Source organism: Ptychodera flava, chromosome 7 (genome assembly GCF_041260155.1).
Source record: "Ptychodera flava strain L36383 chromosome 7, AS_Pfla_20210202, whole genome shotgun sequence".
NCBI classification, from domain to species: Eukaryota; Metazoa; Hemichordata; class Enteropneusta; family Ptychoderidae; genus Ptychodera; species Ptychodera flava.
This window is the reverse complement of record NC_091934.1, coordinates 11,268,567-11,288,853: the sequence shown is the minus strand read 5'-3', so window position 1 is coordinate 11,288,853 and position 20,287 is coordinate 11,268,567. Positions and strand designations below refer to the sequence as shown.

Sequence of the window (20,287 nt, the reverse complement as noted above, 5' to 3'; positions counted from 1 at the left end):
CACATCAAGCATATTTATGAATACAAAGTATCAATAAAGTTTTATCGCCCCTTTATTTAAATACGTTGGAGCGATATTTTGCCTTTGCTCCACGGAAGACAGTTGCAGTCTGGAGTGTTTTTTTTTATTTTTGCTTATGCATATAGAAATTAAGTGAAAGTTTAACTACTGTGTTGTTTCTAAGGAATAAGATGTCGAAAAAGATAATGACAACGACAGTTTATAATGGGAAGTCTGCATATGTTGGCGCTGAAGGAATATAATGCGTTATGCTCTTCGCAAGAATATTTGTTGTATTTTATTTTAGAAGCTCTCTCTCTCTCTCTCTCTCTCTCTCTCTCTCTCTCTCACGCAAAACCTAAGTTCTAAAGAAAGCGTCTCTAGCATTTGCAAATGGGGTGCTGCCTTGATCCAAAGAATGTGCATAATGTCGATATAGCAGGCCTTCGTTTTGTACTGACACATCTGCTACATAAAATGATCTTGCTAGGTCAAAGGAATTGGAAAATGTCCAACTAACAGCAGATGGCCAGCATAATTTTGTTTTAAATCGAGTTTCTGATATGTGTGAAAATAACTTCAGACTCACACAATTCCTACACGCTAAGTATTTCTGACAAAGCTTTACATAAAAATTAAGTGGTGAAATGTTTATGATCATGTAACTTAAAATCCGGCATTTCGAAATAACGCGTCACAGACAACACTATTCTCTGCGAAATAAAAACATGTGATGGAATTCGAGACGTAAAACCTCTTGTTCGATACAATGAGCCCGGTAATTGAGGAAACGGCGGTGCAAGTATTCAGCTCAGACGTTTGTTGAATGATAATTTCTATAAAAGTCTGCCTTATTGAAATGGTACGACATATAATGCTCGTCATTGATAATACTAAGTGCGTTAGAGGGTCCATCAGATCCGCATAAACAAAACCGTGCAGGCAGTATCCATGATGACAGGAAATTTGGCGAAGCTTCGGCGACTCTACGCTGTACACCACGTCAACCGATTGTATTGATTTGTCGGTTCAAGAATAATATATACGAAAGTGAAGACACAGACGTTAATGGGAAGAACATGGCGAGATACTTCGTCAGAAGAAAATTGGTCTCCATGGTGATATACATGACGCTCCTGACCATGGGTGGACACGGTAAGCCCTGCTGTGGTTGTTACTGTAATACAAAATAATTGTGTCCATTTTCGCAAGCTAATCAGACAATGAGGAGAAAACGCAATATTTAATTGTAATGTTAATGAGCAATAGCTGAGAAAGAGAGAATAAATTCGGTATTAAACTCTATAAATAGTACTTTTGCTTGCAGATGTGTCCTAATCACAGTGATATCATGGACATTTTGGTGATTAGATGGTTTGCACTGTTAAATGACAACGTTGAAGATGAAACGCGCGTTTGTTACAAAATATAGCAGTGTCATTTTTAGATAAAATTAATGGCAAAAAACATATTGAGGGGTCTCCTTTCGATGCATGACTCTTAACGAGATGTTTAACTTGAAGAAAACATTTTACCAGAAAATGACTTAGAGAGGTCTACGTAGAAAACGATAGTCTGACATAATTAAATCATTCTCTACGATTGGATTTTGTTAATTTGTATAAGTTTGGTTACTCAGAATATGGTCCATGACTCATTTTATTAGTGGACATATATACTTCACAACACTGAATTACTTGAACCAAACAAATTCGAAATTTACGATGAACATGATAGGTCTTTCGCCCTACTTTCTTCCTATGCACGTTTCTATCTTTTCGTGTTTTCATCATACGTGGCTGTTTTGCAAGCCAGGCCTGAAACTAGCACTGCTATTTGGTTTCATGGCATGCCTGCGGGTAAATCCCACACATGTGTTCAATTTAATTGGAGTAACTACCTATCAAACCAGCCTTCCATACGAAATCGTTATTCATCACATGTACTTTGATCAAACACCACAATATCCTTACAACAATTTAAACGGACGGTAATTATATTCAATTCAACAGACACATTTTCCGAATAAAATGTATGTAAAATACCAGCGTATAAAACCTAGCGAACCTCCAATATGTAATTGCACATAATACGCAGATGTTAGACTTCATTTTAATGTAACTGCACTTTTTATAACATTAAATCATAATAAATACGGGTCTAAATGTGGCCTACATCCTTCTATTATCATTTTTTTTATTTTCCGACATTTGTCTTTTTTACTGGTCTCTTAAAAGTACACAAAATATTTAAATTTGGGAATGACATATGTAGCTAACTATGAGTGGAAGGTTAAACATATATAAAAAAGACTGCACATGGTTATTTAAAACACCAAAATTAAAACACGGGTTGCTGTTTTATCAATGTTTTGTATACTTGTATGTTAATTTCACATTCACTAATAGTTTTTGTATGTGTACTATACAGTCGTACGCATTTCGCGGGAAAAGAAATATTCTTGAACACCGACAAAAGAAAAAAAACAATAGTCAATTTAGGATGTTTTTAAGGCAAGCTAATGACTAAATATTTAAAAAGTAAGATGGAATCGTCCACAACGAAGGTCAGTGACAGACTCAATCATAATAGACTTTCCTTCAATGAGAAACAATAACAACAATTACACCAATCGATTTTCAGCTTATGAAGAAAATCATGTTCTCTAATGCTACGTTCCTAAATAATCTGCCATTTTCTATCTTGTAAAACCAATGTCCACAATAATTATGGTCTTATTCCGTACAATAAATTCGATGTCATGGAGAACGCTCAGGCGCGATAAAAATGTTTTGAAAATGAACATTAATAATTAAATACCGTCATTTAATCATCTGTTGCTACACACCATATCAACATGCATTCCCTTCCATTATCTTTACGCATGCTTAGTGTGAAACAGATGGCAACCAACACAAATGGATGCCATACCTGATTTTGAGCAGCTTTCCATATTTATATTTAACGAACCATATTGTACCCGATGTGACGCTCCGTGGATGCCAAGCAAAGCTATGAAAACCTATTTAAAGTAGATCTGACATCGGGTCGTCTTCAGCACAAATATCGTCTTAAGTGATTTCTTTTGTACAGTGATTGTAAGCTTATTTCATAATGGGCGCTTTAATAGGTGAAATTTTCGGTGTGGTTACCACGTTCAGTGGTTGGTACTTGAATAGCAATATGTTTTTGTCTGAGCTTGTGATCATCACTAGCTGAGATAAACGACATTTCTGTGTGATACATGAGCATGAAATAAGACGTTATTGCTGTGAATTACTATCATTTTTGTCGATTTTGCGTTATACTGAGGTCATCGGTAACTTACAAACTGCTGAAATACTGGTTAGCAATACATGTAACAAAAACACGCTTATAGGGAGCATAGATTATGACAGCGGTGAGGTAATAACTTTCTGGTATTTTATAGAAACTCATGGGGAAAGTGTTGCTCTACATTAATGTAAACTGCATATTCGCTACCGAATCAAAACATTAGACCATATACACTGTGGCATGCAACAAAATTTTAGTTCATGGTTTGGCTGTTGGAAGTAAAACGCTTTCTTCTCGACAGCCACATTCCTATCAGGACAGACTCAGCCGGTTTTCGATTAGGTACAGACACAATATATTGGTATGCTGTGAGCACGCGGCTTAACCGGAAAAAATACACCTATCATTGACTCACTTTTTTTAGGAGAGTGGGTCATACACGTCCAAGTATAGTAAACTTTTTTCGGTTTTTTGTCAAACGTTAACTGAACACATAGCAAGAACTCGCGTTAAAGGGATATTGAAGGATTAAATATGATGTAATTGCCATTCTGTTGCGTGTGACGCCGGCCTCAAGCAAACATATTACATTTGTAATAATACATTGCTGAATAACGTTTAGTGCGATACCGTTCACCTATGTTACGTCTGCTATTGTTACAAATGCTGACCCTGGTATTATACCGTTTACTATTTACGATCTAGAAGGGCAAAAATTGCCACGGAGAATTTGACTTTAGAAGGCCTGACTAAATGTAGATCTAATTAGGAAAATTAATCGAGCCTAAGTCGATTTTTTTCATAAAGGAACAATTTATCATTGTTAATGACATTAAGCAAACCAGAAAGCTAAAAGGATCAGGTTGCTTGGCAACTGTTTCAAGGAAACAGTCTCGGCATATGGATATATCACAAAAAAGACATACAATGAGTTAGCCATAGCGCAATTGATTCAAAAGTGATGGGGGTGTATTATAATAACACCAGGAGACGGTGGGAACTCTTAAATATAAGATAATAAGAATACAGCATGCTTTACGATTTTACATTTTATGCATAACTGTTCAGTATTTGTTCTAGGCAATTCTTGTTTAAAAGAGGATCTATGCATTCATAAATACAAATATGAAGGACAGCAATATTAAATATTTATATTAGTAGAAACAAACTGTACACACTGCAAGGCTGATTAGTCGACCTTTAATTGGATATGAGTCAGTGCGCACATTGTCAAAATATTAATAGTATATCCAGTATTTTTTACATTATTGTCAACAACGACGTCATTAAAGTTGAAGTATCGCAAACGTGTCAATTCATTTGACAGATATCCCATCTGTCTTAACACATAATGCATTTAGTCAATGAGAACACTCATTTCCTGGCCAAACGATTGGGTAATTAGGTACCATGCATTTGCTTTCGAATATCATTAACTGACGACTGCCAATGACAAGGAATACGTGTAGAACAACATACATACATTTAGGCGACTCTGAACATACTGTATTCTACTTATATTATGTAAACCATTCAATGTATAACTGAACACGAATGCGATGATTGATGTCGTTTTTTATTTCTGTATTTCTTCCTTCTTTAATGAGTGTTAATAATATAGAAGGTTAAGTTTGCATGTTCACAGACAACGAACGATTTAACAAGACTACAGCTTGCACTAAATTTCATTGGAACTGTTGTTTTGTTTGTTTTTATTTTTAGTTAAGTACTTAATCCTATACGAAGCCAGAAAAGTCTGCATATGCTCTCTGTCTTTAGGCGTTTTTACTTAGGGAAGTTGTTCAGGATGAGAAAGGGTCGAAATTAAATATTCCGGGGGAGGAAAGGGAACTGTATCATTGTAGTTCCATGAAAACCACATTTTCTTCTGTGTATTCTTTTACTTCCTATGGTGTAATTCTTAAACATTTTCATTCCGAGATCAAATAGTGTATACACAAAACAGCATAACGTCAGGACCAATTTAAACATTATTTCAAACATTCATATATACATATTTATGATGTGATGAGTGGCTACAATTCTTTACGACACGAAAACCGTTTATTTTTTGGACTGCTGCTTTATTCGTTAACGTTGACTAGAAGTTATTTGATGGAATACTCATCTAGTTATAATTTTTTGTCATATAAAGTACATTAGTTGTGTGTGGCAAGTTTGATTTTAAAATGATTTAATTATATTTAAAAACTATCTACTGTTAATTGACCAATCAGAGTGCTCAATTCAGGGTGTTTTATTTACTCGTAAAGCTGGGTCACCAAATTCCAGAAACGAATGACAGCGCCGTAGTAAAGTACTGTCCAATCAAAAGTGAACATGTAATATTTTGTAGACATCTGGTACTTTTTTTCCCTAATATTCAAATTTGGTAACAGCGGAAACCAGCTGCAACACAAAATCTGCGGTGGTATAAACATAAACTAAGGTGCCCCAGGCTATTTCACAAATAAAAGTTTAATTCATATCCTAAACATGTTACCTTGACAAAGGGGACGGTTGACGTAAACACATTGAAAACGAAAATATATCAGTTAGGGGCGATAGTTTTTTAAGTCGGATAAAACCCTCGTACTCAACCTGGGTTGGACTTTATATACCAGAAGAGCCCTTGTACTCGGGCTTTATCCTATACTAAGAAAATAATGATTCGGCATGGTCTTATCATGCCGACTAATACAATGCATTTTGTGCCACTGATGTGAAGTGTAGTGAATTACCAACACCGTACGTAGTCAGGTTTAGCAGAAATAGTACAATTCATGAAAGTATTAGTTGAGTACGCAAACTAAATTTTATGCAGATCTTTAGAAGGTACTATTACCCGTTTTTTTGATTTTCTAATCGTCTGTATGCCTTCATATTCCTGACAGAGGTTTAAGACATGTCAATAAAATTGCACTTCACGTTTTTGGAAATGCACTCATTTGCTCTGGTTGCATTCAATGTATCAAGAAGGTAATTTTCTGGAACCTTTACTGTGTAATTTATCATAATTCAAAAGTAAGTTGCAAACAAGATAATCTACGTAGGTTACTAGGATTGTATTTTACACACTTTTGACGAAGTTTATGGTTCTGGCTAGAAACTAATTCCTTTAAGTTAATAACGATTGCTTTATTTCCGATTAATTTTCAGTAAGAAGTCAATCAAACGAAAAGAAAATCATCGATGTGATCCTTGCCGATTATGACAAACGTGTGCGCCCTGTGAGTGTTGATAGCACTGTCACCATGGTGACTCTGGACCTAACTCTTACTCATATTATTGACATGGTAATTATGCATCATGTTGATTAGTTTTCGTGTGCCTGAATGTGATTTTGAAATAGTATGGGCACTTAGAGCTGTTATTCTGTTTCCCATCGTAAACAAAGTAAATGATAAAAACAATTTATGCTGTCGGCTGCACACTGAGATGCATCGCATTTGCATAGAAATACGTGATGTACTCTTTTGACCTAACGAGACTGAGATTAAAGTTATGTCTGTTCCTTTAAATTTTTGCTCAGAAACAATTTTCCAGGTAAAATTTTATTAGTAATCTAAACCGACATGATATCAGAGAGGCGAAACTGCTTTCAGTACATTTATTCATATTAACTCTTCTGCTACAGTACGTGGTTATTTAAGTGTCAGGAAAATCACTTTCTAAAAGTGTTCAAGTCAATGGGACATGTCGACAAAACATACACACATGAGTGGTTAGCTACCTTAACAAAAGTAGCAAAGTGCATCTTACAACATCTTGGTGAATTAATTTTGCATCATAACGAGGCTCTGACGTCAATTGTTGACCCGGTACCTTCTGTTGCTAGGTGATTAACGCAAGGTAATTTGGCTCCAAGGATATTATAGTCACACTCAATTTCGTCCACAAAAATTAATGTAAGAATTACGTCAGATCTATACGTTTGCTTTTAGTTTCGTTAAAGTTTTTACTATGATTTCTGCGCATTCTGTTTCCCATTTGGGTAAGAAATTACACCTCACAGCATATTGACGAAGATCGGCATGCTCATTTTGGGCGCTTCTCTCGTCATATATCTTTAACCTTATTTGACACGCAAACATCATAAAGAATATTTTTTAACCTTATTTGACACCCCAGCATCACAAAAAGACGTAAATTACGAGATAGCAGAAGTGACATTTAGATGTTTTTGTCAGTGCTGAAGGGTATCCACATGGTGCTCTGAAATGGAGCCTACATGTATGTAGGTTCAGAGATATCTCAAGTGTTACATCTCAGACCTATTGCCTCATTGTCCTGCGCAGCAACACAACAGTCAAAGCCTGTCAGCAATACCTTTGTCACCCGATATTTTATTATTTTCAACAAATACAGCTAGAGTAGAGAAGAAAAATGGATGATTGGTGATTCCTTTCTTCTTATTTGTGATTAGCAGCGATCAGTGGATTAATATCCTCCTCGCTTAGGAAACACCTGCTCAATGGCAATGTACGGTTATTCAACCATACATATATGTATGCGACCGTGTATCCATCCTTCTTTTGGTGTCTTTTATTTCGACTAATTTTCCTGTGCAGATTTCCAGGTAATGTGTGGCCGTTTTTTGTAATGAGAAGATAAAACAATGTTGGCAAAGATGATCAAATTTTCACAGCAGAAGAAAACGAACACAAATATGAACTGTATTGTAATCGAATATCTGTTTGTTACATGGCGACGTCGTAAATCACCCATATATCTTATCCGCAATCTCATACAGACCATCCATCCTGTCAAAGGGAAATTTTGCCTCTGGCGTAGTCTATCTGTTGAGTACAGATGAATATCTGAACTCATTAATTTGCCAATGCAATTTATTATTCTAGAAAATAGCACCAATGTAAGCGATGCAATGACTTGTATTTGAGAAAGAATGAATTGATAGGCATTAGTTTGAGAATTAGTCTGAAGGCGGGGTATGTTCATTTCAAAATTTTAAGATTACTTAACTCTTTAAATATTCAGAACGAGTACCAATGAAGGTTTATCAGACTCATTTGACATGATTTGGCAGATTTATCAAGCAATATTAATCATTGATGCGTCGATATGACCCTACCTTTTATTTATAATGGTCGTTATTTGCGAAAATTACCACAATAGAACCCCACATAATTTTAAAATCTGTTATGTCATTCCTTTATTTGATGAAGAGCTCTCTATATTCAGACATTCGATACCAACAATTCTTTCCCTACGACGTTTCAAAGTATGGCCGATACAAATGGGTAACAGGCACTGGTAGTTTGTCTTAGTTAATTTGAAGGAAACATTGAAGGTTTGAAATGGTAATCTTCGCATTGGTACATCTTATGAATGACCAAGTGGTGTTATGGTGACACAGTATCGGGGTATTAGAAGTTGAACTCGGAGAAATAGTGGCTGGATTTAGAAGTGAATAAGCTGCTTCTTGTCCAGTAAACATCGCTATATCAAAGCATTGAAAAAGCCGGCTTGTATACTATGGTCATGGCGCGAGCGTTGAACATGTGATATCCTTTGAAACTAGACAAAGCATGAATGATAAACAAGCGTGCCAGACTCCACTGCTCGGAGCTAACACATATATCATACTTTATAGCTTGGTGCGTTTGTGTGCGTGAAGGATCAAAGTCGACTTTATTAGTGAGGTATTAATTGCGGCTGAGGGTAAAAAGGTTGCAATGTTCTTCAGTGCTGTAAATCTTTATTGCCTTGAAATATTAAAATTTACTGTTGCTACTTAAGAAGAACAGCATGCTTGTTCTGTTAAATTCAACTCCATGCTATGTTGAGTTAACGTTTTGCTAACGGCAGTATTAAGTTCAAATGAAGCTGACATTCATTTTGAGAATTGCATTAGCTATTTTAATTAACAGCTCCGGAGACAATAAATGGTACAATTATACACTGGCGACTGGCGTTCAAAGCGCTGGCTGTTTTGTTTGAATGACAATATGTCTAAGTCACAACAATAACAGAATCCCACCACTTTCGAAAGCGCGGCTCGCGCAAAACAACGTCGCTATTTATACCCTTGCATGTTGTCGGCAGAAATGACTGGATAGGAGCAATAATGAAAAACACAATGGCGCCCACAGATATACACTGCGTTGAAATAGAATTCTACTTTTGATTTTGTAGGTCTTTGTGCAACTTACAAATTTAGCACAAGTATCGCTCTTCAAAGAATTAAGAAGTCGTTTTCTTTGTGTACAAATTTCCATGACATTTCTGTACATATAGTTTTCCATCACGGATGGCAGATTAAGTAAGGAACGCACAACATGATATGTCACATTAGGAATTTGAAAAACCCAGCTGCGTCCGCATTTTTTCACGCGGGTATTTATATAGAAATAAATACTCATTCCTTAAACATTGAAATCAAGCAAAGAGACGTCGATGTTTGAATAAACCAACATGTCTTCTAGAAAGAATTTCTTTCTAAATTAATTTCATTTGTGTTCGAGATAATTCATCATAGAGTTGCAAATACTGGTGATGATGACAATGATGATAATGTCAGTCATTTTGTATAGTAAGGAGTTCATAGATGGCATTTATTATTTATGAAACTTTATTTAGTGCCGATAACTTGTTCGGTCAATAAGGCCGATATTCCACAAAAGTTAAAAGAACAATAAAAGTATCAAAACAAACGACAACACACCAGAAAACGTACAAGAGAGAAACAGTAAATACGACAACAAAGCAGAAGAAAAATACAAGTTAAGCTTATCAATTGAGACTTTTATAAAAATGCGACTTGAAACACTTAAGGTTTGGGCTATTTTTAAAGACAAAGGGAGGTCGTTCCAGAAAAGAGCACCTGAATAAGGCTTTTTCTCTTGATTTCGGTTCTAATTTTTGGCAAATCCAAATTGTTTATCGGCATTGAGCGCATTGACGTTGACAAACGGACGTTTGCAGGTTGGAAAAGATTCTGCAGATATGTTGCATTGACTTCACTTAGGATGAAATTTCAAACAAGTATATCAAACATCGCTTCCCGTTAAATCACTAGAAATTACTTATGAGACGGCATAACGTGTTAACATGATTAGAGAATTTCTTTTCCTTAGCGTTAACATTAGAGTGGTCTATCAATGTGACCTGAAGATGCATTACTGGATAAATATAAATGAATAAATATCATACGAGCTCTCGAAACATATTTATGGTAATGAAAAGTATATGGACGAAAATTTGATAAGTGTGCGGTCCGAGAAGCCCTCGCTGAGTAAAAGACAGTCATTTAAAAGCATGAAATGGCTGGATCCAGGTTTGGTCTTAGCAGGCTAAGCCATTGTCACAAAGTCTAGCAAGTTGCCATATTTTTAAAAAATCTGCCCACCATATGTTGCAAAACAGTAAATTAACGTTAAAGAACAACTGAAACATTGAACTTTACTCGACGGATTGCACACATTTTAAGTTATATATCTACTAAATGGTTGTCAATGTAAGAGTAAATATCGGGCCAATAAATATCCCATGTAGTGTATGACACTCAAACGAACGTTTCACCAATTTTAAATACACTTCGATGATTTAACCTACAGTCATAGTTGTTTGGAAAAGTACATATCGACCTAATCATCCATCCACCGACCAACCTATCTATTTACACAACCACAGAACAACCAAAGCGCAAATTAACCTACCTACATACCTATCTAGTTACCCATACACCTATGGACATGCTGCAATAAGTTTTCAAAAATACCACGGAGTTTACACGAGTGTAGAGTTGGCGAACAAGTAAACCAAAACAGAATAGGAATTTCGAAATTTTTAATCAAATATAATGTTATTAATTTATCATTGATGGCATTTTTTCTGCTCCTTACTCCATATACAAACGGAAAGTTTAATGGAAGTGTACAAGAGAGAATAACGACCATTAGTGTGAGTATTTTTCAGTGAAATAAAAATGTTTGATGTTCAATCATTACACATTGAACGTTAAAATATTTGCATCTTTTGTTCTTTTCAATATGTCACAGCAAAACAAGAAGCAAGTCTTAAATATGTTGGTATACATGACATTGGTAAGTCCAAGTCGAGTACCTCTCTTCAGTTTTGCGTCCATGTGTTGCACTGTAAATATCGTATTTATTATGGTTTCACGTTCTAAATTTTTAGCTTATCTTTTTGTTATGATAGTAGAATCCTTTTTACAATTGTGATGCACGCAAAATGAAATCAGGATCTGACCCAATCCATTTTACTAACCAACTACGTTTCCAGTGCGTTAACTTTTATTCAAGTTATAGACTGAGTGACAGTAGTTCTGCAAAAGGTCTTGTCTAGTTCAGAAGTTGAAATAAGGGCGACATCGACTTAAATACTAGTTATACACCAACTATGTATCATTTAATGAATTCCGATAATCATTGTTATTCCAAAATAGGTTTGGGAAGATGAACATCTCCATTGGTATCCTCCTGACTATGGCAATGTGGATAGGATCGTTGTTCCGGCTTCAGATATATGGATTCCAGATATAAGACTCTGGAACAGGTGTTGTCACTCTTATAACTCGATCGTTAACTTCATTGCAGCTTAGTGAAATAGATACAAACAGATTGCATAATGTTCTTGAACAGAAAGATTGGCACTAGACGTGGTGATATAGAGTGTCAAATGTATTATTGCAGTGTTGTATACATTTTGAGCACAAATTTGAACGAGTTATTCTCCTACTAAACCATTGATTTATGACATGTAGCTTTACAGACTTAAACAGAAGGAAGAAAAAGGCGCATGAATCAGGCGAGAGAGAGAGAGAGAGAGAGAGATGGATGCAGTATTACCGGTTTGGTCGAGTACTATTATACTTAATTTTCAGAGGGTAGTCTGAGTTTCAAAGTGATTTGTAATTCACACCAGAGCCCTGAAAATACAGGATAAAATAAATAATTATTAAAAATAGTAACAATACAGTGAGAAAATATGACAACTTTCTAAAGTCTGAGCAAATCTAGTCCAGTGAAGAGCCTTCATTTATAAATTAAGTGTGTTGAAAACTACGTATCTGAGCCTTGAATTGAGAAAGGCTTTCCGTATTTCTTATGGAAAAAGGAATATCATTCCAGATGTTCGCTGCACGAAACGCAAAAGTTCTCTGTCCACACTGTAAAAATAGCGGACGCCAGACGCGTCTTTACGCGTTCAAAATGTAAATTTCGGTGTTCAAATTTGAACTGCGAGTGTTCATACTGTTAACACTAGTGTTCATATTATTAACACTGATGTTCAAAACCTAAACACTGTGTGTTAACAACCATCTCCTTCAAGTGTTCAAAAACTCAGCCTTACAGAAATTTTACAATACTGTGAAACAATTAACAATCTTTTGTGTTTTTCACTTTACTGTGGCTATATTAAATGTACTACTGCCTCGCTGTCCGGCAAACGTACACGGACTTTGATGAAACGAATTTCCCACTACGTGAAAAATATCTCCGGTCTAAAATTGCTGAAAGCATGTTTTCTCTGAAAAAGGAAGTATACAAAATAATTTTACACGTTTATTACGGGTTGAAATTTTGAAATTTTGAAAAGAAAATCAGATAACCACCATGAACGTTTTAATTTTAACATCGGCGTGCAAGAGGCGTTCTACATCTAAACACTTGGTGTTCAAGTTTGGTGCCTTTTCTTATCCCGTCATGCATCAAAACGGCAGTTGCGACATTTTTCTTGAAAACGCACGCTGAAGTCGTGATCGTACGGAAGCAAGACTAGAAAGGGTAAGTTTTCTCTCCAAAATAGTAAAAGGTGTTAAATTATGAAGCATCTGTGTTATTATCCTTTGAAATTATTTGTATAGTACTTTTGAATAGCTAAAATACGTGAAGAATCCTTTTTTTTCTTTCAGTGGCTGGTACTACAGTGGTAGACCATACACTAGCTGTGAATACGCAGCGGTGTTTTGGGCCATGGCGTATCGATCACACTCGGGTCAAGGGTCATCACGGCAGAACTGTAGCGATGACCCTTGCCCCGAGCGCGATCGATATGCCACATTACCGCTGCGTATTCACAGCTAACATATGTCTTTTAGTAATCACAATCGCATGTAAATTTAAAACATTAGTTAAACATCGCAAAGTGTACACTCTATTGTTTCAGCATATGAGAGTTGGCTTTTCTTTTACTTTTCATCAGTTGATGACAAGAAGAAGCCAATTTTGTAACATTATTGAAGCGAGGCATGGTATACCAAAGTCTTCCCTTTTCCTTGACCTAATAAGGCCACCTTGTCTTTCATTTGAAGTCTCATGTCGCCATATTACCTATTGTTGCATTATTTTCAGGATGTGAAAAGTTGGATTAACGTGAAATCGAAGAGTTGTTACAGAAGCTGATGGTACAGAAATTAAAGAACATGAGTGTACAGGTAGCTGTCTGGAAACAAGCTTGAGAACCTCAGTTCATCTCTAATGTTGATTGAAACTTTCGAGGCTCAGTAACTGAATTATGATAAGTTTCTGTATTTTTGTTCTGAATTTATCTGAGCTTTGGTAGAACGCTATGATCAACGAAATGTTACTGGAGAATGAGCTTTCAAATACGTGTTGTCTCCCTTATCAGATGCAAGGTAGAATGAAGAATTTAAGCAGAAAGTGGCGTAAAATTCAAAGTGAAAATTGTACACTCTGAATTTCTGAATTTTCTGAAATTTTCACTCTGAATTTTCTGTCGTTTTCTGCTTCAAATCTTCATTCCAGCCTTGCATCTGATGAAGGAGACGTCACGTCTTTGAAGGCTTATGATCCAGTAATATTTAGTCGATCATGGCATGCTACCAAATCTTGTATTGTAGATCAACACGTCTTTTGTTCTCGATTTGTTACTTTTTAGCTTTGCCGTTAAGGACGCAGAGCTTATATCATAGGTGAATGTGTGTGAATGTGTGTCCTCAACTTTTTACATCACAAGCTTTTTCTTCAAACTGGCCACACGATTCCTTTAATATTTGGTAGACAGGTTTCAAGGGATTATCCTAATCATATATGTACAGTTATGATGAAATACGCAAATTTGTATTTTTGAGACATTAAGACATTTCAGACATTTTTAAGACATAAGAACTTTGATGTGATATATTCAAGTAAACCAAATTTTGAGCTTTTTCAGAACAGATGTTTTTTTGTATGTTTACAAGTATGAAAATATAACGTAATCCACAATATTTAAGTAAAATCTGTTTTGTCATTACTTTGTTCATATTGTTTGAAAACGATCTACAGTGTTTATGTAGATTTTCTTTTGTTTATATGTTGATAGGAAGGTGTTAACACCGTTGATGTTTTCCTCTGACAAACTTATGAAAGTGGCCATGTTTATTTGCCAAATTTACACTAAATAATGATATTTTACTCAAGGAATTTTTGTGTATTGTAAAATAAAATAATTTTACTGAATATCAGTGGTATGTTTTGTTATTTCAAGGCTTTTCTAAAGCTGGCAGTATTGGAATAGGTCTGTAATTACTAATGACATGCTTAGGTCCGCCCTTGTGTATTGGTACAACTCTGGCCAATTAAAGCAATCCGGGAAAGTACCATTTACTATTGACACATTAAACATATTGGTAATGATTTCTGTAATACTATTTGCCCCAATTTTAAGAAGTTTAGGGGAGACATTATCATAACCACATGATTTGGTAGCATCTAACGATGAAAGTTGCTCCAATACAAAATTAAGTGAGATTTTTGGCAACTGAAAAGAAAGTGAAATTGAACCCATTTGTGAATTGACAACAACAATTGAAAACAACAGCGTAACAACCAAGTCTGAATTATCAGGAAGACTATGGCGATACTTAACAACAATACTAGTAAAATAAGCATTGAAGGCGTTTACAATGTCTTTGTGATTAGACAGAGATTTATCATTGAAGGTGATATACGTAACTTACGTAACTTACTTAAACAGTATGCACTTGATGTGTAAGCAAATTAGCACGATTTTTAAATTAAAATAGGTCTGTAAATGCCAACGTTCAAGTAGCATACATACACATATTCAGAAATGCAAGGTGAATAGACAGCACCTTTGGACTTTAACAACTTACGTTTCAGAATGTTTGATGGCCACGGCGTGATACTTTGAACAAACATTCGCTTTAAAATTTGATATGGATTTCAATTTGGTTATATTGCAATGCGGGTGGACAAAACTAGCGTAGATACTGTTTTTGCGTAACCGTAACTGTAAACTAAACCAAAGTTAAGCATGAAATGACAAATCATTAGTACTGAGTACGACGGACATTTACTACTTAAATTCGAAGGCCAATGTACTATACGTTATCGAAACAAAGGAACATCTAGGTTTATTTATATATTCGACGAGTTTAAAAGCTTCAAAGATAAAACGAAACTACTACCTTCAAAACTTTGATTTACAATATTTTGGAGACTCTACAAAGAGAAAAAATTATTGGAACTAATTCGGAATAATTGGATGGTGAATTAATGCCGATTTAATGTACAAATGTAATCTCATCTGCTTCTGTTTTTACATTGTACACTCGTTTTTTAATGAGTAATCTGTATTATTGCAACATTCAGCTATACGGCACCTAACACTTTGGAGAAATTAAAAAATATAAAAATCCAATTATCCCAAATTAGTTCCTATCGTGTTAGAAATACTTTAATAGTATTTCTTTTTCTTCTCTCACTTTATTATGCTCATCAGTCAGTCCAGGCGAAAGTTAAAATTTCTGACAAACGATTTTAAAGATGAAATAAAAGAAAAAAAGTTAGCCAAAAAATTACCCTGTTCTACCTATCAAGTATGTACAAGAAGTTTTGAGATAAAAAAAGTACAAAGAAAACATCTAGAAAACACCCTTTCGTTTCGCCAAAAACTCGATCTGCAAGACTGACCTAGAATCAGTTTGTCAATCGATTCCTCAAATTCGCTACCAGAGGGCGTTAAGGGACGTCGTATGAGTCAAATAATATATCGCTCAGTGACAGCGAGAACGGTTCAGACTATTCATACAAATGCAAATTGACCACTCACACACAATGATTAATGAGTCGGCAACGTTGATGTCTGGCTTATCAACACATTCTGTGTGTACTTTAGAAGAAAACATGTGCGATGAACATGCGAGTGTAAACGATCAACCTAAATGACCTGTACACTCTGCTAGACCGCCGCCGTGAATAGCAAGCATGCCACTTGTGTTTGACTTACATGACGTCACTGACCACAGAACCGGAAGTAAGGACGTTTGCGGGCTTTTCAAATTGCGTTTTGCGGGTGGGGCTGACACCCAACTACATTTTCGAGAAATCCGATTAATTTTTCACATCACCGACAATTGTTTTTATCATGATAAGCATATGTGAGATAGGATAAGCAAAATGGTACAGTTTTTGCAGTCACCTTAAGGTCGATTTAGGGCGATTCCGTATTATGTCGAAATACTCAGTTTCAAATCAAAATATCACATGACATGATATCGCCTGACACATCACATCACATCACATTACATCACATCACATTACATTACATCACATCACATCACATCACATCACATCACATCACATCACATCACATCACATCACATCACGCACTAATTTTTGACGTTAACCTTAACTGTGCTCCCCTTGTTGTACATATCGTTTCTTAGTGTTGCAGACAGCGTCGACAATACTGCTGCTAATGTGTTGGTGAGTGTCAAATCCAACGGAATGGTAACATTGGCATGGCGGCCTCTGTTCGTGGAAATTGCATGCCGAGTCTCTGTTCGGTCATTCCCGTTAGATTCTCAGGTAGGCTTATAGTTTTCTTCCAGTATGTTTGTCACTGTAAAACTAAATATTGTGTGTGGAAAATCTGGGAGCGAATATGATAAGTCACATGTAGAAATCCGGCGCAGCTGTTGAAATCTTCAAACATATGTTCTATAGATTTTAATGGGACAATCTGCCTCAATGTTAACCCTGTTTACTGATGAAAACTTGTTTTATTCTTTTCCTGGAGCAGGTGTGTGACATTCCGTTCGGTTCATGGGCATACGACGTCACCCAATTAGACATACGACCCGGTCCCCGCACTGCCAACGTGTCAGATTTCAATGACCTTGGGGAGTTCACTATTGGTAACATTGCCTCTAGAACAAGTCTAAAACTTGCAAACGACGGTAAGTACCATATCAGTCCATATGACGTAACTCATCTCTCCCTCAAGACAGGAAACTGTTCAGCAGCTTGCGTCTCAGTGCGCAACGCAGGGACAATGGGATTATTGGTCCTTGAATTAGAGGCAGGAACAAGGAAACTATGAGTACGGTTGAACGTGAACTTGAAAATGATACTTTACTATCGTTTGCTAGCGTAATCCCAAGCTCGGCCTTCAGCCATGTACGCTGAGATCGACCTGCATGCCAAAATCATGTAAAGATTGTCTTTGATGTGGCACAAGAGCATTCTCCGGTATAACGCGGTAAAGGAGACAGTACTGTTCTATGGCATGTTCCTGCCGTCATGAAGTGGAGATATGCTAAAGCAAGAGGGCGTCTATAGAGACACACTGTCACATGACAAGTTCATCGTACACTTTGTTGTGACCGATTACCGAGGGTTGATCACTGCCATAACACTTCAAAGGAATGTAAGATTATTTAAAAGTAAAAAGGGAGAACTAGACAACATTAACACCGTGCTCTTAACGGAGGGGTAACGCTAAAAACAGCTATTCTTAGGATCAACATTCTTTTACCGACTGGAGATTCCTTATCGACAGAACTTCAAGACACTATCGAGAAACAACTATACATGGCAACGTCTACATTTTCAAGGGGGATGAGCTAAAATTTCTTATCTGTATGGAATATTTTGACACTTTAGTGTAGCAACAGTGAGAACTGTTGTTATAGCGTTACATATTTCTGTCAGCTTAAAGTAATTCTTCTATCAAATTAAATGCCATCTCGTTCAAAAGTGGGATATTTGGTATATGTCAAACAGATACGACCGAATCAGCAGAGTGGCCGGTACTCATAATGGAGTAGTTAGTTCGTTTTGCTAGTACAACATAATCCATTTTTTTTCAGTGGGCTTTTTGTTTATTTCTTCTGATCTCAGGTCGTGCGTTCAGGGTTGTCCACACAACAGTCATTCTGAAGCGGAAGCAGCAGCTATACATCACCTGTTATCTAATCCCGTGCATCCTCATCGATTTGATGATGGTGATTAGTTTCATAATCCCTTACCAATATGGAGTTCAGAAGATAAGCATGGGAGTTACATTATTTCTCACTGGCATCGTCTACTTGCAGTCACTTATCAAGATTTTACCGGCCACAACTGATCAGCAAATACTTCTGAGTAAGTACAGCGAAACCTAAAGCACTTGGACTTTCTCATAACGAAAGACAAACTTCACAGAAAGCCATGTAGTCATAAGACCTCTCATCTCTCTTTGAAGGGCGCCATCTCTCACTATGAAAGCGGCTGATAAATTTAGCATCAGGCTTGTCTTTTAGTCGATTCTGTACAGACTACGGACATTGCAAATGTTGTAGGCCTGCCTGTAGCGAAAGATGTGACTTAAACGATGTGCTAGCATAATATAGATAAAGATTGATATTTTTCACTTTGAATGAACGAATAAGTTCGTCACTCAGTCGATAAATTATGAATAAAGTAGAGAGAAATTAGTTAGGATTTGACATTACCTGCCTATCCATAGTATGAGTGACGGCTTATTTGCAGATAACAAGAATCTCTAGTGTTTTGTAAATGACAATCGACATTTTAATTGCAGGCGAGTATTACCTTTCGATGTTGATGGTTCTTTCATCTGGCACTCTGCTAAATGTCTTTTCACTGATAGTCGCTCATAGTGGACGAAACGGTAAACGAGAGGTGCGTCTTATTTATTATTTCTTCTTCGCAACATTACCAAGATAGTCATGTGTTGTTTCCGCTAACCAACATATCTGACTGGTGTATCAGAGCGTGGCACACCGACTTATATAGATGGCGTCCACTGACAATCTCAAGTATATCTAATCTTGCACTTGAGCGTATAGCGTTCAGACGTGCTGACATTTCATGAGATTTAGCATTAGTAATGCTTGCTTCGGCTGCACAGCTTATCTGAGCAATTTTTATCAATTATTGACACGATGTGCTGTCCGTGCGCTATATTCAGCTTATTTATTTTGAACACTATCAAAGTAGGTCACTGGGCGATTTTGTTGATATATTTTTCTCATCAATAACGTAAGATTAACACCTGGAAATCGATCATGACCTTGGAATTCTTTAAACGATTCTCTCTAAATGTTCGCCTCCAAGATATGCTTGCCAAGGTTGTTCGTCGAGAATTGCAACAGCAGTTTGTTTGCCTATATCGCGGAGTGATTTACTGTCGGAAAACCCGTGCTTAATATTTGACTTCTTAACATAACTATTTTATTTGGGGAAGTACGATATAAAAATCTTCACTCGTGAAGTTACAAATTACTAAACAGATACATTCCCAGTAAATGTCGTTTGTAAGAAAGGCCCGGTATTAACACAATTTCCAAACTCTGTAGATATTAGGAATAAATTAGTAAAAAGAAAACAATTCAATGTGGCTGATAGAAAACTAGTTATGCAAGATGATAATAACAGTGCTGCTATACTTTTAATGATCTTTAGGTGCCTTGTTTGATCCGTAAAATGTTTTGTATTGACTCGTCGTGCCAAAACGTCGGTAAAGGAAGACAGACAGCAAGCTTTGAAGGTAAACTAACCAATCACTCTGCCATGCGGATGCGACGACAGTCCGTCGAGTCTACCCGAGAACACACGCCATTGGAGCATACACTAGTCAACATCGAGGCCATTACAGAAGGCATATCAGATACGTTACTCAAACAGGAGCGATCTGACTCGCAGAAAGCACGTGTAGATGGAGAATGGAAAATGGTGGCGAAAATGCTGGACAGGTTTTTTCTAGTGGGTTACCT

General features: G+C 36.3%; 1 protein-coding gene across 1 annotated transcript; it reads left to right on the top strand.

The window, feature by feature from the left end:
* The first annotated feature begins 932 nt into the window (after positions 1–932).
* On the top strand, positions 933–19,238 carry LOC139137816 (neuronal acetylcholine receptor subunit alpha-10-like). The gene is made up of 8 exons (XM_070706083.1): positions 933–1,155; positions 6,436–6,572; positions 11,298–11,342; positions 11,705–11,814; positions 16,955–17,096; positions 17,311–17,467; positions 18,411–18,653; positions 19,093–19,238. Exons 1-8 carry the CDS (start codon positions 1,080–1,082, stop codon positions 19,236–19,238), a joined length of 1,056 nt encoding a protein of 351 aa, XP_070562184.1. The 5' UTR covers positions 933–1,079.
* Positions 19,239–20,287: the final 1,049 nt, after the last annotated feature.

Coding starts and splice junctions, on each gene's coding strand:
- LOC139137816 (XM_070706083.1), top strand. CDS start 1,080: ATGGCGAGATACTTCGTCAGAAGAAAATTGGTCTCCATGGTGATATAC. Junction 11,343..11,704: donor TGTTGGTATACATGACATTG/GTAAGTCCAAGT, acceptor ATTCCAAAATAG/GTTTGGGAAGATGAACATCT. Junction 11,815..16,954: donor GATATAAGACTCTGGAACAG/GTGTTGTCACTC, acceptor ATCGTTTCTTAG/TGTTGCAGACAGCGTCGACA.